The 21377-nt window shown below is 42.0% G+C and overlaps 1 protein-coding gene across 2 annotated transcripts in view; it reads right to left on the reverse strand.

Annotated features, from left to right (window-relative positions):
- DSCAM (DS cell adhesion molecule) overlaps nt 1-21377 on the reverse strand; it is a 479690-nt gene that overhangs the window by 55159 nt on the left and 403154 nt on the right. Inside the window, exons 21-27 of one of the 2 annotated variants that reach the window (XM_071430161.1) lie at nt 20518-20671; nt 12812-12929; nt 11840-12003; nt 8935-9033; nt 8183-8371; nt 6331-6621; nt 1258-1434 (exon numbers count right to left, since the gene is read on the reverse strand). In XM_071430161.1, the coding sequence (XP_071286262.1) occupies nt 1258-1434; nt 6331-6621; nt 8183-8371; nt 8935-9033; nt 11840-12003; nt 12812-12929; nt 20518-20671 (1192 nt within the window). Of the gene's footprint in view, nt 1-1257; nt 1435-6330; nt 6622-8182; nt 8372-8934; nt 9034-11839; nt 12008-12811; nt 12930-20517; nt 20672-21377 lie in introns of those variants that run through there. The other variant, XM_071430162.1, reaches the window with a different exon arrangement.

Here is a 21377-nt window from a genome sequence, read left to right on the forward strand (position 1 = left end):
GTGCAGAAACATCATTTTCTAGAGCCATAGGGCTTGAGATGTCCTGCTCATTACTGGATGGAATTCCACAGCATTTCTAAGAAGATAAGATAACACTTCCTTTTTCTTTTCCACACTTTTTTTAAATGAAAAAAAAAACCCCAAAATTGGGAAGGTAAATGGCTTATAAGGTTTTGAAGAAAAAGTGATCATACAAGCTACAGCATCCAGATGTCCTGATTTCCAGAGCTGTGTATGAACCATAAGGTTGGTTGTCCTTCTTTATATATGAATTTGCCCATGCCTTCTGTCTTTTTTTTTACTCCAAAATATTGTTAGAAAGGACAAAATTAGACTCAAAGGAGAGAGAAGTAGGAAGGTCAGAAGGAAAACATAGGGTTGGCCTTGGTTTTAATAGGTACCATGATCACATTTTGGTTCAAATACAAAATAACTAATCAATTTGGTGGCTCCTGGAAGAGATTAAGCTTATTTGTTGCAGATGATAAATTGCTTTACTATTAATTCAGGTTTGGATTTGAAAGGATTTTCCTGAATACCTTCAGGAAATACCTTCCCAAAATACCTTTTGCCAGTGCAAAAGCTACAGGGCAGCAGTGTCAGACTGCAAGGGTCAAAAACTTGGCTGTGGCTCAGCCAGGGGTTTTTGCTAGAAAAATGATAAAGCTGAATGAATTCACAGATCTAAATCTTATTCAATAACAAACAACTGAATTTGAATAAGGATTAGAGGAAAATACAGATTAGAAACAATGAAAAGTCAGTGAACAATGAAGTGTTGTGTAAGTTCTATTATAAAAAATCATGGGGAAAATGTGGTAACAAATCTGAGAATATCTGCTTGTGTGTGCTATCCTACCAAAATCTGGCTACTTTCATTTTATAATTTGGAAATAATGGTTAGCATCTGATGGAAAACTGAGATTCCCTCATCTTCAGAACATTTGATTTCATCCTTCAAAAGAAAAAATCCACTTAAGCTCATTGAGGGAAGCAAGCAAACAACAAAAAAAAGGAAAGCAAACCAATGAGAAATATCTTCCTTTCCCCCATGCAAAATAATAACAATGTGTATATTAATAATTTTTTTTAGAAACTTCTGACCAAAAGAAAAAGAAGGAATTTCTACAGAAAACACACACACACACACCTGTTCTGTACTGCAGGAAAATGATGCCAGCTGGGGATTGCACCCTTTGGTCACGTGCAGCCCCACTCCTATTTTCATGTTGAGAAGTTCCACAGACACCCCCTTACCTCGCAGCCTCTTCAGCCTCTGCTCCCTCCTCCTCCTCCTGACGATCAGCAGCATCACAAAGAGCAGCAGGACCCCCACCAAGATGCAGGAGATGGTCACCAGCATCTTCAGCCCTTCGTTGGTGCCCAGCCCTTCCTCACTCTGCACCACCGACTTGATGAGAGGAGGGATTGTACCTGGAAACAGGGTCCTGGCATTAGAGGCCTCTTAACCAGGAGAAAAGATTGAGTTCTCAGGGAATAAAGCATTTTGTTGCTTCAGGTGCTGGCAGAACCCTCAGCAGGATTCTTCTGTGTGAGGTGGAGGCTACATTTGTGTGTCTAATGGCCATGATCACATAACCAGGCTCATGGTAATGAGGGACTGACTGCAGAGATTATCAGAAATCCAGAAGAATTGCATTCATTGATTAAGGAAAACCATGCCTGATATGCAGTCAAATCCTATGATTAATTTGGAGTCCTATTAAATTATTAAAAAGCTGTAAGAGAGCTCAGAATTCCTCCCTATGTCTATTATTCCTTATTATGGGGAAATAGCACTGCTGTGACATTTCTGCTGGGCTTTGCTGTGCAAGGAACTCATTTGACAAAGCTCATTTTGTGCCACATACATCAGATTAATCCTTTGCACAGCAACATTCTGCTATCACTTCTGAGGGTGCAGCAGTGATAGTGATCTGAAATTCAGACAGCCAACCTGATACTAATCTGCTAAAGACTGTCTGACATTATACTCATCAGTAAAACAGGAGAGTAATGCTGGATAGAAACAATCAAATTTTGAGAGGGAAACGAGGGAAATGAATCTACCAGCTACTGGCAGGCAGCTCACTTTTTCATTCTGGGACATATTTGCATTTTGAATATACCTGGCTTCCTGGTGATATATAATACTTGAACTTTTCAATTCTTTTCTTCTTTACCTCTGAGGGACGTGAGAAGAATGCAGCACCTTCTGTGGAAGGCTGTTTAGTCATGGAAGACTTCTCACTCATTTCCTGATTACTATTAAACTGCTGAATGCAACCACAAATGAGGCTATAAAATGCAGATTTCCTTGAAATGCGTAGAAACACGTAAGTATTGTGAACTGTGATGACTTTGGATGGAAGCTATTAAATTTTAACCAGCTACTGAAACATAAAAGTGGCTACTTACTTGCTAAAAGGAAAGGAGGGTGAGAGAGAAAAACAGGCACATCCTTTTTTACATTTTAATTGCTGCATTAAGTGATATAACTATATCTCATTATGTGCTATACAGTATCAGAATAAAAACTGAGATCTGATGCAGTACAGTGTGAGTGCCATAACCACAGTGAAAATGTAGAATCCCAAGTCCTGGTTTTTTTCAGAAGAGCTATTTCAGCTGCATATAAAGAGAAGAGAAGCTCCCTAAAGGGACAAAGATGAAAAGAAAAGCTACAACCATCCAAACCTATATTAGGTACTTTGGAAAATTTGTTTTCTTACAATTGCATTTGGAATATTTTTCTAATGTTCCACTGCAGTTCTTCTCCATAATTTTCTTTTTTCTTTTTTTTTTTGTAATTTTCTGTTTCTTGAACACATAGCAGGATGTTTTCATCTTGCCCTGAGATGCACATTTTGTACTACTTTAAAGGCAAATAAAATTATTAGATGAAGAAATGGAAAGAACTTCAAGCTCCTGGAGGTAATACTAATAACTGTCTCTACATCCTCCTAATCCCTTCTGGATACTGAAGGGCCAAAGTTTTCTCTGAATTACAGTCACAGAGACCATTAGGTTCAAGATTGCCTAAAATTATGTCTTTGATGAAAATCAAATGATGAGTGGCCCTTATTTCACTTAAGCCTGAAGTGTTTAGATATGTGATTATCACTACCCATACCTCTCTCTAGGCAAATGTAAACCTCATAACATTATAAACAGGCAGTTGGAGCTTAATTAAAAAGTCATACTGCACGTTTTCACATCACCCCTTTGTTGCTTTTCAGCAATTGTGTCAGAAATTAACAAAAATTAATCCTGGGAGAAGGGGAGAAAACAACATTTCAGCATTTGCTGTCATTGTAGGTGTCTACTGGGAGCAGAATGGTCAAAGCTTTTTTGCAGGACTCAGAACCAGACAAAAGGGGAGGGTTTGTTTTGTTTTCCAGGTCGGTTCACCATCACCCTTTGTTAGCCTGATCGGTGCCTCACAGAAGCTGTAATCTGAATATCTCTGACCCCTTTTTCCCCTTGGTTGCAGCATCTCCCAGCGCACCCTGTGATCCCAGGAGTGTTTCCCTGTGTCCTTCAGGGCAGGGAGTGCCTGGGTGGGTCAGCATCAATTAGCAGAGTTTAGAGCTGATCCGATTTAATGCCAGGGCTACCGAGGAGCTGATCCCTGAGCTGGGAAGCTCCTTTGCAGCTCTCCACAACTGCAGCTGCACGGGGCTAAAAATATCTCCCTATGCATCGTGTGCTTCTGAAAAAACAAGGGGCAGGCAGGTCAGCAAACCTGTAAGCTGGAGATTGTTACTGAAATGCCCATGAACAGAGAGCAAAGAGCTGCACGTAGGTTTGTCCTTAACCCCCTGACCTGATTCAGCACAGGGAGATGTGAGGGGGAGGATGCTGAGCCATGATACTGCTCCCACACACAGCAAAGTGACCCAGAACCACGTAACTCTGGGATTTCTGCAAACTTTACAAAGGCTTTATCTTAAAGCTGCTAAAGCTTCTAAGCTTGTTCTTAGCGTTTGGCATCCCAGAACTTTCATACACTGTATTATCTAATCTTCAAAGTGCTACTCTTGTATCTGCTTTATCTGAGGGGCAGCTGTGACCCCTGCAAGCTGGAAGGGGCTAATCTCACATCACAGGGTGAATCAAAGGTAGAGGCAGGGACAGAACTCAAAAGTGGGGCTGGCCAAGAAGTTTCCACTGGTTTTCTGCAAATAAAAATTCCCTGTCTATGGAAGCAAAACTTTCTGTATCAAATACTTGTAAGAATGATAATCCTCATCATCATCAGTTTATAATTTCAGTTCTGAGTCAAACCTAGCAAAGCTAGAAAATCTGAAAACTGAAATTTGCTTTTCCATCCCTGTTTTCCTCTCATAACCTCAGGGTCAGTATTTGAGCTTGCTCTGCCTCTCTAAGGCACAATTCAGTCCTGGCAAAGCACACTTCACAAACAAAACCAGCACTATCACAAATAGGAAATTTTCTAGCTGACCAAAAGCAGTGGCCCAGGAAATTTAATGCTGCAAATGTTTTTTACTGTTTCATTTTATCCCTTTTAAAGATGCTATATGGCAACATAAAAAATCAAAGTGTGTGCAGGTCACACCAGGGTAAATATCATCACCCAATCAAAGAGCAGAGCCTGACAACATTTCAGATCAGATCACTGTAAGAATAGTTTTGATTTGAGTGCTACAAGTGGAAATTTAAGGCTCTGGATCTGCATTTTGATATAAATTCATTTTAAGGTATGGCTTAAGACTGCCCCAATCAAATAAAAGTGATGATAATGGGACAACTGAAAGTTGGATGCTGCCTGTGGAAAGATATTGGAAACAAAGCAAAACCAGGATAGGTTAAGTAAAATGAGAAGAAATTAACTCTTAATACTTGAAAGCATTATTATTGACAACAGCTACACTTCTCAGTAAAACAAGTCCTTCACATGCCTGGAAAAACCTGGAACATTTGTGTAGTAACTGCTCAGGTCCTGGTTTCCTGTGGACCTCTGGAGTGCTGAGGCAAGATCTCTCTCTTAATTTTCCAGACTATCTGAAATAATACATGGATTTGTGTGGCAGCTTACCAAAGATGATATTTTTCCAAAGAGCTGCTGAGTACCCAGCACAAAGGCTGGTATAGCAGCAGAGGATGTGTCAGGTGCTGAGGTTTAAACCCTGCCTAAGCCAAATCCCACATTTCTGCCTGGGAATGACCCCTGAGCTGTACATGAGTGGTGATGTTCATGTGGAGGCCTGTTACCAACACAGAGTTACAAACAGTTACCAATTTGGCGCTGTCACAACCATCAGCTCCTGTTTGAACTTGCTCACCAGTGCTGTAGCTTAATTTAACACTACAGATGTTGCCAAGTGGTTGCACAATGCAGCACAACACCCCTGGCAACACAGCAAGGTTTTACACTGGAAGTCTCCAGAAAGGCTCTGGCAATTCCCACTGGAGCAATCCAGAGCTGCCATCTGGAGCCATCTGTGCTGCCTTTTTTGCCAGGAATGCAGCCCTTCCCCACTATGGAGCCAGCAGCCCTCTCACCCAGCCTGGCAGCACCTGAGCTGCACTGAGTGACAAACTGGCAGCTTTGCTCCTGCCCTGGTGTCCTGGGTTTTGCAGGGTGGGCAGTAACCCCTGGCAGAAGAGTGGGATGAAACAACTCCCTCATGGTCTGTGTCCTGCTGCTGGGCATGACAGAGCCATCTGTCATGGCCATTAGTTTCACTGTCCCCTGTCTGTGAGCAGGGATGATTGCACTGCCATTGCTCTGCCCTTGGAGGATGTTATCCAGAGGCTTTCCCAGAGGACAACCTGCTTGGCTGCTCCAATGTGTTCCATAATGAGTTTTGGGATGTGTCACAGGGAACAGCAATTAAGCCAGACACCCCTGTGAATGGCTGCAGGAACAAATTCCATGGAAGACTAAAATTTCATGGAAAAGATGCATGAAATACTAGCAAAGGCCCCTGTAACCACTGGAACTAATGACTTTTAATGTCCTATGATTATGTGTCTCATGGCTGATTGACTTTGGAGTTTTTCCTATGTGAGGACAAATAAACAATTCCTCTTTTCTGCCTGACAGCCTACTGTCAGGAAATCAGGAGCTATTTTACATCTTTGAGACTTTAACCTCTCTGACAGCATGGCTGGCAGATCCAAAACGGGGTTTTTGAGTAAAATATAGAAGAAAAAACAGAAAGATTTTTTTTTTGAATATTTTTCCTTTTTTTTTTTTTGAGGAAAAAATAGAACATGAGCAAAAAGAAAAAAAAATCCCATATGAAACCCAAGTAAAACATTAAAGGAAAAGTAAAACATCCAAGCATTAAAGGAAACACTTACTGCCATCGTAATTGAGCGTGGCAAACTTGGCTTGTTTCTCTGCACAGCCAGCACTGTTGCACACCCTCATCTGCAGCTCGTACCAGGTGGCCTCCTGGAGGTCATAGAGGATGTAGGACTTGGACAGGGATGTCCTCTGGGCCGTGGTCCAGACCGTGGTCCCAAAGGGCCGGTACTCCAGGGTGAAGGAGGTGATGGGGCAGCCGCCGTCGTTCCAGCCGATCAGGTTCAGCCTCACCCGCGTGGTGTTGATGCTGGCAAAGAGCTCTTGCTCCTTGGAAAACTGTGGCTCTAGAGGCAGTGAGATATTCCAGACAAAATGCTTTAATATTGCAGATTAAACCTCTCAAAATGGAAAATCTAGAGAATCATTTCTAGGGCAATCTTGAGTCTAGCTTAAACTCGGTATCTATATATATAACTTCCCCCCCTCCTCCTTAAACCTTTTTTCCCACTTTATGCCAGACTCACAAACCCAGATTTTCAAATCACTATGTGGAAAAAAATACCCAAACATCCATTCAAAAAATATAGTTTGTTTTGCCTTGCAGAACTTGACACAAACTTTTCCTTTATTTTTGACACTTATCCAGTTCAGAGGATGCTGCTTGCACACTCCTGCAATACTGGCTTGGAGCAGAAATCAGACACTGGCTCCATTTCCTTTATACATAAATATACTCCCTGTCTCCCTTCAACACACAGATAAACAACACCCTGAATTTTCATAAGAAGAGAAGAGCCAATTTCCTCATGGCAATGAAATAGTTGGAATTGCTATAGTCTGTGACAGTGGAAACATCCTCTTACCAAATATCTGCCAACCCATCTTAGAAAAAAAATATTAGAGAAAAAATGACAGAACATTAGCCTGTGTGGGCTTCAAGTCTCACAGCCACAGCCTTTTTTGTCACAGCCATTTAAAGGTTTCCAAAGCCTCTATTAAAATATTAAAATATCAAGGCCTGTTTTCTCATCAACCCAAGATCTCCAGCAGAGTGCAGGAGCTTTAGGAGGGTGAAGGGGATGGAACCATTCACATTCTCTGAACATGATCTCTTTGCCCAGAGTTTTTTTTCTTGGGAAGCTGAAAGGCAGTGAGAAGCCTCAGAGAAAAGGAAAACAATTCTTATCTCATTTGCTTCTCCTGTGTTGTGCTCATGTGGAATGTGTTTGGAGATTGTTTACCCACAGGTGATTGTCTGATTTGATTCTGGCATGAGTTGTTTTCACTCTTTGGCCAATTGGGGCCAAGCTGTGTCAGGACTCTGGAGAGAGTCACGAGTTTTCATTATTATCTTTTTAGCTTTCAGTAAGTATCTTTTCTGTATTCTTTAGTATAGTATAGTATAGTATAGTATAGTATAGTATTATAAAATAATAAATTAGCCTTCTGATTATTTTCTGCTGTGAGTTGTTTTGACTCATTAGCCACTTAGGGCCAAGGTGTGTTGGGACTCTGGCGAGAGAGAGTCGCGAGTTTTCATTATTATCTTTTTAGCATTCAGTAAGTATGTTTTCTGTATTCTTTAGTATAGTATAGCATAGTCTTCTTTAATATAATATAGTACCATAAAATAATAAATTAGCCTCTGATTGGATTCTGCTGTGAGTTGTTTTGACTCATTGGCCAATTGGGACCAAGCTGTGTCGGGACTCTGGAGAGAGTCACGAGTATTCATTATTGTCTTTTTAGCATTCAGTAAGTATCTTTTCTGTATTCTTTAGTTTAGTATAATATTCTTTAATATAAAATAGTGTCATAAAGTAATAAATTAGCCTTCTGACAGGATGGAGTCCTCCTCATCAGCCCTTCCCTCGCTGGTGCCCAGCATTCACAGAACCAACGCACCTTTGCCGAGCGTCTTGGCCTCGATGATCTCGCTGATGCGCCCCGGCCCCACCCCGTTCTGGGCAGTCAGGGTGAACTTGTACCAGGTGCCACATTTCAGGGTTTCCAGCCTGTAGGATCTCTCACTGGGGCTGATGGGGAAACTGCCCCACTGCTCACTGTTATCCTCTGAGTACTGCAGGATATAACCTGGAGGGAAAGCGTGGATGGCAATGGTATCACAAATCCTTCAGGTAACCCAAGGAGGCATTTTAATGACCTAATAAAACTGAAAAAATTCCCATGTGCAGGGAAAGATACAGCTCTCTCCTGACTGAAAGATAGCAGGCAATGCATTTTGCCCCCCCGACAACAGCTTAAATACCATTTTTTATGATGTCTTCAAGGGGGAAAAAAAAGGATGGATATTTCTAAGGACCCTTCAATCAGCAACAACCAGATGATGAACCTGCACCATCCAAAATGAGTGGTTAGAGATTACACATTTGGAAAATCAGATAGAGCAACTGTCATAACAGCTGAGGAGAAAGTGATTAAATGTGTGAATAAACCACCACAAAGACAAACTGCAATTTACTGAAAGCTGTTATCACCATGATAGTGCACATTAAGGGTTGACAGCAATACAGACTGGTTGTTTTTCTTTTCTTTTACTTTTTTTTTTTTTTTTTGGAGCCATTCATAATTTTATACTAATCCTATCAACATATGATAATTTAGTAAGAAGCAGCAATTAACTTGAATTACATTACCTCGGATAGAACTGCCCCCATTGTCTCCAGGTATCCAGGAAAGAGTGATAGAGGAAGATGTAGTTTTGGATACAGTGAGTCTTGGCTGGTCTGGTGGAACTAGATGGGAAAATAGTTAAAAATAGAAAATGCAATCAAATGGTTTGACACGATGTTAATCACTTCTAAGAGTCATTTATCAAATAGCTGCTTTGAGTTGCAAAAAATGCAAATGATTTCTGTCAAAGTGTCTGTTTAGCTGACATCCTTGGTTAAGAGGAGAACAGACAAGCTCTCATTTTTTTATTTAATTTTATGCACAATTTTGTCTTTCAATTCCTAACCTTTGTTTTTCTCTGAATTTTTTTGCATCTGTCCTGTTAGACCTCAATGGCACATGAGCTCCCCAGTCATTCATTTTCATTGTTTTTGATATCTCTTTTGGGGAGATGATAAAATTTTAGTGACAGGAAACATGTGCTGTTGCAAATGATGCCCCGCTCATTTCTGTGTGTGCAGGCTATTATGGCAAAAATGAAAAAAAAGGTCAAAATCAAGGGCTTCTGCCAGTGCAAATGTGAGAGTTAATCAGATATCCTAGATAGATTTGTGACTGGAGGCAGATCCAGCCCTTTTCCAAACCACTGAGGCTTTTGGTATAAAGAATTCCCAACCCTGTCAGCAGACTGGAAGCACTTCAGCTCTGCTGCTCCCCATAAACATTATGGGGGGAGGAAGATCAGGGTTCCAAGGACCAGCTGCTGACTGAGTGCAGGAATGAAACAGGGGTTTAAACTCTCATCCACTTCCCAGTTCCCAGCTTCCTTTGGAGGAAAATCATGGAATGGTTTGGGTTGGAAAAGATCTTAAAGAGCATCTCATTCCAGGCCACTGACATGGGCAGGGACACCTTCCACTAGACCAGACTGGTCCAAGCCCTGCCCAACCTGGCCTTGGACACCTCCAGAGATCCAGGGCACCCACAGCTTCTCTGGGCACCCTGTGCCAGCCCTCACCATCCTTACTGGAGGAATTTCTTCCAGCATTAGAGGGCAGAGAAGGAGCCCTGCCACATCCCAACAAGTTGCACTGGATAGGGCAAACTGGAACTAGGAATTGACACAGGGAGCTGGGACTGGAAATGGACTGGGAACGTTCTGCTGTCAGAAAAGTGGAGAAAATTGAGCTTTGCTGCTTCAAGAATAAGGAGTGAGGTATGGACAGTGTCCATGCGTGCAAAGGATCAAGAAACAGCAGCAAAAATGGGATGGAAATCTGGGGAGGAGAGACAACAGGATGGCCACAGCTCCCCTGGCAGGGGACAGAAAAGAGTGGTGCTATCAGTGACCCGTGCTGGCAGGAGCTGCCCTTGTCCTGACACAGACCCATGAGCAGGCAGGACTGAAGTCCAGAATGCTCTGCTGTGTCCAGCATTCTGCTGCCAGAGAACATTGCCTGCTTTGCCTGCGATTAAGGGACAGCTCTTCCTGCAGAGTGAAACTCCAGGGAAAGCTCCCCACTGCATTCATGTTCATTGCAGAATAATGGGTGCTGATGTAAGGCAGAGTCTGCTGCTTTCCAGCTATGGATTACTTCAAAGAGAAGTTGATTTTTTTTGCCCTCACAGGGCCAAACAGGGCTGAAGAAAACAAAAGAGACAGTTTATACTCTAAAGGAAAATTCCCTTTGTGAGATGGATTTGTTCTGTTATTCTGAGTGACTTGGCTGATTCCATGGGGAGAGAGTGCACACACTACACTGGGAAAGATTTATTGCAAAAGCTTTCATCACAGCTTCACCCTACCCACAAAAAATGGTGGTCCCACATATTAAAAGCCATTCTTTGTCTGTCCCTTAGGGAAGTAATATTGATTTGCTTTTAGTTGCTGCAGTTCAATAACAGCAAACATATGCAATTACAGAAGTACTTAGTGAAATATAAATGTAAGGTTTCCATTTGATGGTGTTTTCTCTCCCTACTTCCTGTTGTGGTCATGCTTCAAACATCACAGAAGAGCATCTTTAGTTTCTGTTGTTTTGCAGGGAAGCTGATACATGCCAATATCTGCCGTGAGGTTTGCTCCAAGGCTTAGTGGAATGGTTTAGGCAGGGAGAGAGGGGGACTGCAGTGGAAACAACCTCTCTGTGCTCTCATGTCTTTGCACTTGAAGCTTGAATTTCCCATCCAGGAGAGTGATTTTTGTACCCTCTGGTACAAAAATTTGCAGTAAATTGAAGCATTTTAGGATCTGCTTTAGTGCATGTGAGCAAGGAAATCTGCACAGGGAATTCTTGGTATGTGAATACACAGGTTCTGCTTCACTTTACTCTTAGTTTATATTCTTATATTATCCCTGCTTTTGTACATATCAACACCATCCTGGATGCACTTTGTGCTTTTCAACATGAATATAAAATGTAGCTGGAGAAATGCATTAACTGATGTTTCATTTCCAATGCTTCCTCATATTCACCTCATAATAAAATTCTCTGCCTGCATAATGAAGTTTTTGTGCAAGGTCTCAGTACAGAGGCAAATTTCTGCTGATAGCTTTTCAGGAGCTAAATTAAAGGCCTTCATGTCTTTCTGAATTTTGTAATATGAAAATGATACATGTGATATTTGTAAGGAGAAGGCAGAAGCTGATACCTTCTGTGTGAAGAACTAGAAGATAACCGAATGCAAACACACCGTTGTCAATCTTACAAAAACTCACATAGAGACTTAACTGAGTGTGTAAATTGTTTCACCTAAAGCACCATTTTCTAGATCATAAAATTCCCATGGCTGAATCAGAATGACTTATGTATGAATTTGGAAGAATTAGATTTGCACTAATACACACCAATACGAATATTCTGCATTTCAAACAGACACACCTTTAAACCCACAGTAACGATTCTGAGGTGGATCCAACAGCCTTACCTTGTACCTGCAAATTCAAAATGATTTCATCTGAGCCCCAGTTGTTGCTGGCCACACAGCTGTAGTAGCCAGAGTCTTCTGCCTTCACAGTCCTGATGACAAAGCTGCCATTGCTGAAGATGCTCCTTCGCCCATCAATCATCACTAGACTGGGTGTCCCGTTACTGCCTCACAGGAAACAAAGTGCATACATTAAAGAAGTTACAATCAAAATTCATCACAAGTGGATTTCTTTTTTTGAAGCAGCTAAGGGTGGAAAGACTGGAAAAGGTGTGGGGTGAGGTGCGTCCCTTCAATAAGGCAGCCATGAGTATTTGCTGTTGGGAAATATCTATAATTTGCTTAAAAATGCACTTTTCCTGGACCCAGTGTAGTGAAGACAGAAATTCACTCCTTTCTTAACTTGTTATTTCCTAAAATTGCTGAAATGAGGGTATAGGCAGTTCCTGGCTATGAAGTTCATTCTTATGAAATCATGGTATTTACGTCAATGCACAAGATGGTTTCACAGCACTGTAGTTTCCCTGCTTACACAGTGCTTGGATGAAAATTATTGTCCCTGTGTGTTTCCAAAGTGGCTCTGTCAGACTGTGAAACTAAAGCTGAGAACAGAATAATGGAAAATTAAATATGTGCAAGACATTTACTGCCCACCTCAGCACAAATCACTGTATCAGGCACTTTGCTCTCTCAGAATAAAACCTTCCTGCCTGCCTGAGGATAAAACAAAAACACTCCTAAGTTTTACATTTTCAATGTTTACCTTTAGCCCTTCTTCAGTATATTTTTCTCCCTTTGATGCCCTGTAATCACCACAAAAATTTCTAAAGTTCTCATCTACTGGGACCAAGTACAAATCACCACCAAGAGTCCCTCTCCTTCCTGCCAGTGACCCTGGATCAGCCTCCCCACAACCCTCAGGGTTTTAAGGAAATGGGATTTATCTGAGCTGCACATTTAGTTGCTGGTTACCTATCCTTCATCCACTTGACTGTTGGAGCAGGGTCCCCCACAGCTTTGCAGGGGAGGACAATGTCCTTCATCCAGGGGGTTGTCACCGTCCCGCTGAACGTCAGAATCCGGGCAGGAGCTGGAGGGAGACAGCAAGAGAGACTGAAGGGAGGTGTTCTGTCATGGATGTATTTTATGAAAAACCCTTCTGCTAGGATTTTTCCTCCTGAGAAGCTATTAGACCTCAGAAATGAAATGTAACCAATGGTTATCTGCTGCTGTGGAATGCAACAGGTGCATCTGTGATTGGTCTCATGGGGTTGTTTCTCATTAATGGCCAATCACAGTCCAGCTGTCTCGGACTCTCTGGTCAGTCACAAGATTTCATTATCATTCCATTCCTTTCTATTCCTTGCTAGCCTTCTGATGAAATCCTTTCTTCTCTTCTTTTAGTATAGTTTGAATATATAATTTTCTTTTAATATAATATATATCATAAAATAATAAATCAGCCTTCTGAAACATGGAGTCAAGATTCTCATCTCTTCCCTCGTCCTGGGACCCCTGGGAACACCACCACAGTGTCCATTCACACAGCCCTTGGAAGGGAAATAGAGACACCCACAATTAAAGGGGGAAAGCCAAACCAATCTAAAAATGATATTTTTAGGGTGCTAATTCCTTGTAACTCGTAATATTATTTATTCAAGCAAAATATCAGTTTCAGAACCTGGAAGACAAGTAACTAAAAGAGAGATGAGGCATGGGATTGAAGAGTCTTTGTAGCAAAAGAGAGCAAACCCAGTTATTTATCATCTTTACTAATTTTTATATATTTTGGAGTAGAAATTATGGATAAAAATTATGTCCAGGGGATGCTTCTCTCAACACTTCCAGCAAGAATTGTCCACAGTAGACAGGTGTCTCATAAAAACTAAATTATTGATACATCTCTTTTACAACAATTTTGATATTGAGCAAAGTAAACCTTCATGTATATCACTAATATACATGAAGGTTTAGTTTGCTCAATATCAAAATATTGATATTGATATGTAGATCTAAATTGATATGTAGAATCTATCCAAAATCCACAAATGTGAACACACTAAAATCAGTTTTTAACAGCTCTCAGATCACCTAAATATATGTATACAAAATATCACTTGTGTATTTTCAGTTTATAGATTATGTTAGAACTTCATTCGTTATTCCTCAAGTATGACCCTTGACAGAAATACACTTTCTGTTGGCCTCTAAATTATATATTTTAAAAGCACATACTGAATGCAGATAGACAAAATACTGTATTTTTAGTCCTGATCTACTTCAATCGTGCACACAGATCAGAACTTATACTTAATAATCCATTTTGCACCAATTAGGAAAACATGAAAATGAGACCCAGCATCAAATATAACTGGGACAGTTAATCTGGAAAAAGATTCATGCATAAAAGAACAGGCCTTGAAAAATTAAGCAAAATTACTTGAGTAGGCTGCAATGGGACTTGAGATATTCACAAAAAGAAAAGATTTCACAGATTATACAATCAATTTGGACTGTGTTGCCTGTGTTCTCTTCATGCACTGTTGAAGGCCGAGATTCTCAAGAGGTTTGTTTTTGGTTTTTTTTTTCTTTTTAATCAAGAGTTTTTTATTTTCCCTCTGGTCAAAATTTTAACTAAAACACAAGTTGAAGGTAACAGACAAAGTGAAGGTTGGGTAATTGGCCAGCACTACCTTCCTAACATGTCCTGTCCTGGCTGAGCAGCAGCTGGAGATCCCTGCAGATCTCCTTGCAGAGTTTAACCCTTTCAGGACAGAGCCATGGTTTGTGCTGCCCTGGGAAGGTCTGACACTGGGCAGTCAGAAACTCTCATGGATCAGGTTGGTTTTCCACCTGGGCACTCCTAAGATAACATTTTCTAGGTAACCTAGAAATCCTAAGATAACATTTTCTAGCAAAGACTTGCACAGGGCTGTCCTCCCAGAGGCCATCTCTGTTGGGTTTGTATGGCCAGGTTTTGGTAGTGGGGAGGTCACAGCTTGCCAGAAGCTTCCCCCATGTCCAGCAGACATGATGAGCTGCTTGTGACCCCCACACCCATCATCCTGAGCTGCTGGGGAGGAGGAGATACAGCTGGGAAGGAGGGAGGGGAATGGGGAAGGTGTTTTTAAGATTTATTTTTCTTCCCGTTATCGTGCTCTGATTTTGTTGGTAGTAAACTCAGTATCTCCAATTTCAGTTTGTTTTGCCTGTGATGGTATTTTTTGAGTGGTCTCTGTCTGTCCTCATCTCAACTCATGAATTTTTGTTATATTTCCCCTCCCCTGTCCAGCTGCAGAGGAGAATGATAGAGAAGCTCTGGTGGGTGTCTGGCACCCAGCCTGGGTAAACCCATCACACCATGGGCTAATCAACCAAAGTAACTCAAACAGAAAAATGCTCAGAGCAGCCAGAGACACGGAGTGCAATGCTGACTCTGCTGAAGTTGGTGTTAGAAGTCACATTTGTCTTCAGTGGTGCCAGGTTTTGCTGCAGGAGGTGCCTCGTGGCTCTCATGCCCTCTCTGAGAAGCAGCAGGAGATGCTGTCAGCTCCATCTACCAAACATCTGTGAGCATCTGGACTGCTCAGATTCCTGTCCCGTGCAAAGTTCCCTCTGCAACATGAAGTCTGAAAACTCATTTAAAACTGACTATTAATCATTTTCTCTGTGGCCTTCCCACATTTCCAGTGTTTCTTGAAACATCCAGCTACTCCCAACTGTTGCCAGTTCCTGCAGGACAAAACATGTGGAACACAGGAATCCTGCTGAAGCCTTCAGCATGACATGGCACCACTGTCAGCAAAATTTTTGTGTTATCCCTTTGGTTTTAATACTAATTTCAATGTGAATTCTTCCTTAAGAAGTCATAGGCTGGAGATCAGATGTTGAAAGTGCAACATTAATGTTGTAGCTCCTGGTTTTCAATATCCTGTATCCCTCCTTTTACTGAGATGGGTGGAAGGAACATAAATCTCACAGGAGCCTAAGCCACTGATAAGATGATAGACCATGACTCAGAAAATCATCAGAAAAGCACAGTGCACTATTTCTGTGAAAGCATCCACAGCTTTCTATGGATTTTCTCATTCCTTCCATGTACTTAGTGCTTTTAAAAGAAATGGTAAAACAGCAGGAAATTTTTCAAGACCAATTTTCTTTATAGCTGAACTTCAAATGATGTCCTGAGACTGCTAAAAGGTGCACAAAGAAAACTAGAAACAAAATAAATGTCAAGTGAAATCCACCTCAGAGCAATAGGTTTGAAATTCTAGCAGGCATTCATGAGGTAAGAAAGGCTGGGATCTCGCAGACCTCTTTCTTTTGAGCCATGGGTATTTTTGGAATCATATGGGTGAGTTGCAGGGTTTACTTCTTTGTTATCAAAGCTACCCACATGCCTACACACCTCCCTCTAGCCTTACATCTGATGGCATGGCACTGGATTAGGGCTGTGTCTGTTCCTATTATTTTTACAAACCACCCAATTATTAATTGAAGATAAAGAGGTTCCTTCACAGAACAGTGCACTCTCTTATGATAATGCAGTTTTCTGCATGTTTGCTTGTTTAAATTACAAATCCTCTAACCTGCATTTACTGCCACAGAAATAGAAATGGGCAGAAATTCTTTGTAGGAGGATGTAACACACGTGGGCTTTTCTTCCTCTAGAGGACACAACTGTGGTTTAAAGGTGAACTTCAGAAGGAAACTGAACAAGAGCTATGACATTTCACTGCAGTTCAGCTTCAAAAAAAAAAAAAATAAAAGCTCCACCAGCAAGTACCCTGGGTCAGGAGATTCTTTCATTTACTTTCTCACAGAAGAAGGTGGGCAGGCCCTGGCACCCCTGGATCCCTGGCAGTGCCCAAGGCCAGGTTGGACACTGGGGCTGGGAGCAGCCTGGGACAGTGGGAGGTGTCCTGGAAGGTGTGGAACTGGATGATTTTTAAGGGTCCTTCCAACCAACCCATTCCATGGTTGTCTGTTTCTAACATCCCCTGTACTCCAGTATGATCAAAGAAACAGAGCAGTGTGTACTGTCATGTGAACCCCACATTTACATAAGTAAATGTTACTTAAAAACATTAAACACACAAAGCAACGCAGACTAGGGGGGAATCTGTTCAAAATTCATGCTCAGGTAGTTCAGAAAACGAGGGAAAACTCAAAAGTCAGAGAGTTGTCCCCAGAGGATGAGATTGCCAGGGGTCTGGATCTGTTACTGTCACACTGGCAGCAAATGCCATTCCCCATCAGTCATGGTCAGTAAATCAGAGGGACAAGTGCATGCAAGGTTTTTTGTCTTCTGAGTATACTTGAAAGGCTAAATCCACTTCTTTCAGGTCATCAGTGAAGAGTAATTTGAGGGGCAGGAGCAGAGCTTGCTTACGTGGAGGCTGAACTTTCATTGCCATGATTATTTTCTGTTTGTTGGGGATTTTTTTTTTATTATTTCTGTCAGTTAATTACAGAGAATAACAATCTGTTCTGAGAAATGAAGACACTAAAGAAAGAAAGAAATGTTAACTTGAATTAAGCTTTCATTTAAATTGGACTATCCATTTCACATCAAACCCCTATCTAGACATTCTCATTGTTCTCAAAGGAGTTCTTAAAGGGGTTATAATTAAGTTGACATAATTCAATTCTAAGTTAACTCTTATTAGCTGTCATGACGGTATCATTACTTGGACAGTTACTGTGCAGTAAGAGGAGCAAAAAAAGGAAGCAAACAACTACAAAATAATGGCCCACAGGATGGTTTTGCATTGGGAACTTTGGCAAAATCAGGCTTTAACTGCTTCTAACCCCAGGATGTGCTGTTTGCTACAGATGTAGAGGGGGGTGGAAAAGGTCTTTGAGGCTTTGAGCTCTGCCCATCCTTCCTCATTGTGCAGCCACTGCCCTCAGCACTGATCACCAATTTCTCCCAGCTCCCTAAAAAGCCCTGTGATGCACTCATAAAGGAAATTTTGTATGTGATACAAAAATTTCTAACCTAGCTACATCCAAAGTTCATAAAATTGCTATCTATCAGTATTCCTAGTGCCCATCAAACCCTCCACAAATGGATTATTCATTACTTTTACAGTCCTAAGTGCATGTAAGAGGCTTTTCCTGAGCATCATCTAATGCAGACTTTATATTGGAGTATCACTACAAACTCTAAGGTTGACTGGATGCATTCTACTGTCCTTTGAAATAAAGTCTTCTTCAGATTGACCGGTCTATATTGAAGTAATTAATTATTTTTTCTTTTAAGTCATCTTGCCTTTTCATAAAAGTTATTTTTAAGTTCCATGACTTATTTGTCATCATGGATTATGTTATATAATCTTCAGAAGAGCAGAATTAATTCTGGTAAGCTGGATCAGTTTAAGTCCATGTGGGTCAAGTTGCAACTTCTCAATTTTTGGCAAACAGAGAGCAATTGCACACTGCAATTCCTCATAACTTGAGGTCATGAATATTGGTGCCTGCAAAGCCTGAATTGATCTGTGTTAATCTTTGAACACTTCCCTCTTTTTAAAATGCATAGGCAGAAGAGAAGTTCTAGTGCATTTTGTGCAGGGTTTGCCTGCAGCCTCAGTCTATTAGTATTGCACCATGTCTAATAATTAGTGCTCTTATTTGAGCATCTATTTTTATGCTTGTTTTTGTTTGCTTTTTTCTTTTCATCACCACACATTGATACACACAGGTGACAGCAAAGGAGGAACACTCTGAAACCTTTTCCTTTTTTTTCTGAGTTGATCATTCATGATCTTCCTTCACTGCTGTCCTTTACACTCCTCATCCCCCTTTTAGGATCTCAGCTTTGGTCTCACTGATCTCCACAATGCAGGGTGCACTTCTGCCACAATGGAAAAGCTCCAGATTTTTCAGATCTGAAGAATTCTGTCTGCAGCTTCTCCACACTGGGAAACTGTCATGTGTTCAAAAAGTAACCTCCAAAATCAGCAACACCTTCCACCATAATCATAGAATTATAGAAGGGTTGGGTTGGGAGGAAGGTTCAAGATCATCCAGTTCCAACCCCCTGCCATGGGCCACTGTCCCAGGCTGCTCCAGCCCCAGTGTCCAACCTGGCCTTGGGCACTGCCAGGGATCCAGGGGCAGCCCCAGCTGCTCTGGGAATTCCATCCCAGCCCCTGCCCACCCTCCTAGGGCAGAGTTTTTTCCCCAATATCCCACCTAACCCTACAATCTTTCAGTGTGAAGCCATTCCCTGGGTGCTGTCCCTGCATGCCCTGGAAATTGTCTCTCTGCAGCTTTCCTGGGGCTCCTGCAGGCCCTGCAAGGCCACCCTGAGCTCAGCCCAAAGCTTCTCCTGTGCAGGTGAACAATCCCAGCTGTGCCAGCCTTTCCTCCCAGCAGAGCTGCTCCATCCCTCTGCTCATCCTGGAGCCTCCTCTGGGCTCTCTGCAGCAGCTCCAGCTCCTCCCTGGGCTGGGCCCAGGCCTGGGGCAGTTCTGCAGGTGGGGAATCACCTGAGCAGGGAACAGGGACAGAATCACCTCCCTCAACCCTGGGCTTAAACTGCTTTTGATGCAGCCCAGGGTAAGAGCTCTGATGTTAATCTAGCAGCATTAAAATGGTGATCTGCCAGCTAGACAGGTAGGAACAGGGAGATTTCCCATGGTGATGGAGTTTGCTCTTCCATGCAGAAAGTGCTTTCATGTTGGTGGCACTAGGCTGAAGTTCAGCAAGGCCTTTTCAGAAAGAACCTGTCATCATAATGCACTAGACACTTTATTTTACATCTTTACATCATTAAACACCCAAGTGAAGAATTAGCAGGCTTGTAAAACTGTAAAGCCAATTAAATGTATCTGATTTTGCAGCTCTGGGGATTTGTGCATTTCTCTGCCCATCCTGGCACAGGCTGTAATGGTACCAAGTTGAGTAGTAAAAAAAAAATCAATTTGAAGACCCCATGTAGGGATTGAGTGGGATGGGACTCTTCTCACTTTGCTGTTCAAAATGTTAGGCCTCCATTTCCAAGCCAAGGTGCTCTAATGCTGCAAGCATCACATCTCAAAAGGCAGAATTCAGAGGCCCCAGCAATATCTTTTAATAGAACAACTAATACAGCTGGAAATAAATATTCAAGATTTCAGGCACATTATCCTTTCATCATATCTGAAATAGAAGCAGCAAACTTCAAAGCTAATGCAAGTAGAGAACAATTGTTCAGAGTTTAGATATGTTAATCAGACCATTTTATACAGAAGATGGTACTTGTGGAGTACACAAGAGATATTACTAAGGAAAGGAAAGATAAAGAAGTTACCTCGTACAGCAAGGAAAAGAAATATATTCAGAGGGGGAGAGGCATCATCTGCAAACCCCCTGCACCCAACAAGTGAAGATAAAAATGGCTCCAAAGAAGCAATCTATTCCCAACAAGTGCAGATAAAAATGGCTCCAAAAAGCAATCTATTCCCTTCTAAGGCAGGCTGGATGAGTTACCTCCTGGAGGAGCACGTCATCCCCTCTCTGCTGACTCCAGCAAAACCTGGAGCAGTTACCCGCGAGTTGTCACCTCGCCTTTCGCGAGGTAGCTCCTGACAAATCCCACCCTCAGCGAGGCCACAGGAGCCAATGCTGGCAGTAATTAGCAGCAGTAATTAGGCAGCAGAAGCCTGGCTGGCTCTGGGCAGCTGTCCCTGTACCTTTGGCCAGTGGCTCCACGGTGATGATCTCGCTGCTGTTGCCTCTCCCCGCAGCCGTCACGGCCACCACCCACACGCTGTACTGGCGGTTCCGGCTCAGGTTGGGGATTCTGTAGGAAAATGAGTCGGGAGAGGCTTCAAACTCGCTGATCACCTGTGGTGGGAGAGACAAATGTTTCCAGGCTAAAATAAGCAGTATTTGGAGAACATGTGAGTGCTACAAAGCCTGTTACTTCAGGGCTCTGCGGATGGGTATCGATTGCTCCAAACAGATGGCAGATGGCAATAAACAGAGCAGACACAGTAACTTGTTGCAATCCATTCATATTCAGTGAATTTGTGCCTGTGCCTTGTTTACAGATTGGTTTTATTCAGATTAGGACTTTTATGTGCCATTCATTTTTACAGGGTTGGATAAACAATGGAAGTGGATAAATATGGCTAAATTTTACCATCAGTAGTTGTGACAAACTGATTTAGCTCAACACAAAACTTTCCCAATGGAGGATTCAGTGCTGCATCTGCTGTGAAATCTGGAGTTTACTATTTCTGTCACCTAGAACCTTTGATGTTCTTTATTCCTGGGTTTTGATGGCTTATCCCTTCAGCAGTGGAGCAAACCAAGGAATAAAACCGTGCTCTGTAGCAGACTGTTCAAACTTCCCCCAAGTCTAGTTTTGTTTAATCACGAAATTACTTCCATTCAGAGACTCCCAGCTGAAGGTCATCTCAGCCAGTTGGCTGCATTAGCAGGGAAGGACAAGTGCTGGAAGAAATGCCAGCTCAGTGTCTCCTCTGTCACTCAAGTGCCTGGGCCCAAGGGCTGCAGCAGAGCCAACCAGCTGCTCTGCAGTCCCCGC

The sequence above is a fragment of the Agelaius tricolor genome, unplaced genomic scaffold, assembly GCF_023055355.1.
Source record: "Agelaius tricolor isolate 1412-34295 unplaced genomic scaffold, bAgeTri1.0.p SCAF_7, whole genome shotgun sequence".
Classification (NCBI taxonomy): Eukaryota; Metazoa; Chordata; class Aves; order Passeriformes; family Icteridae; genus Agelaius; species Agelaius tricolor.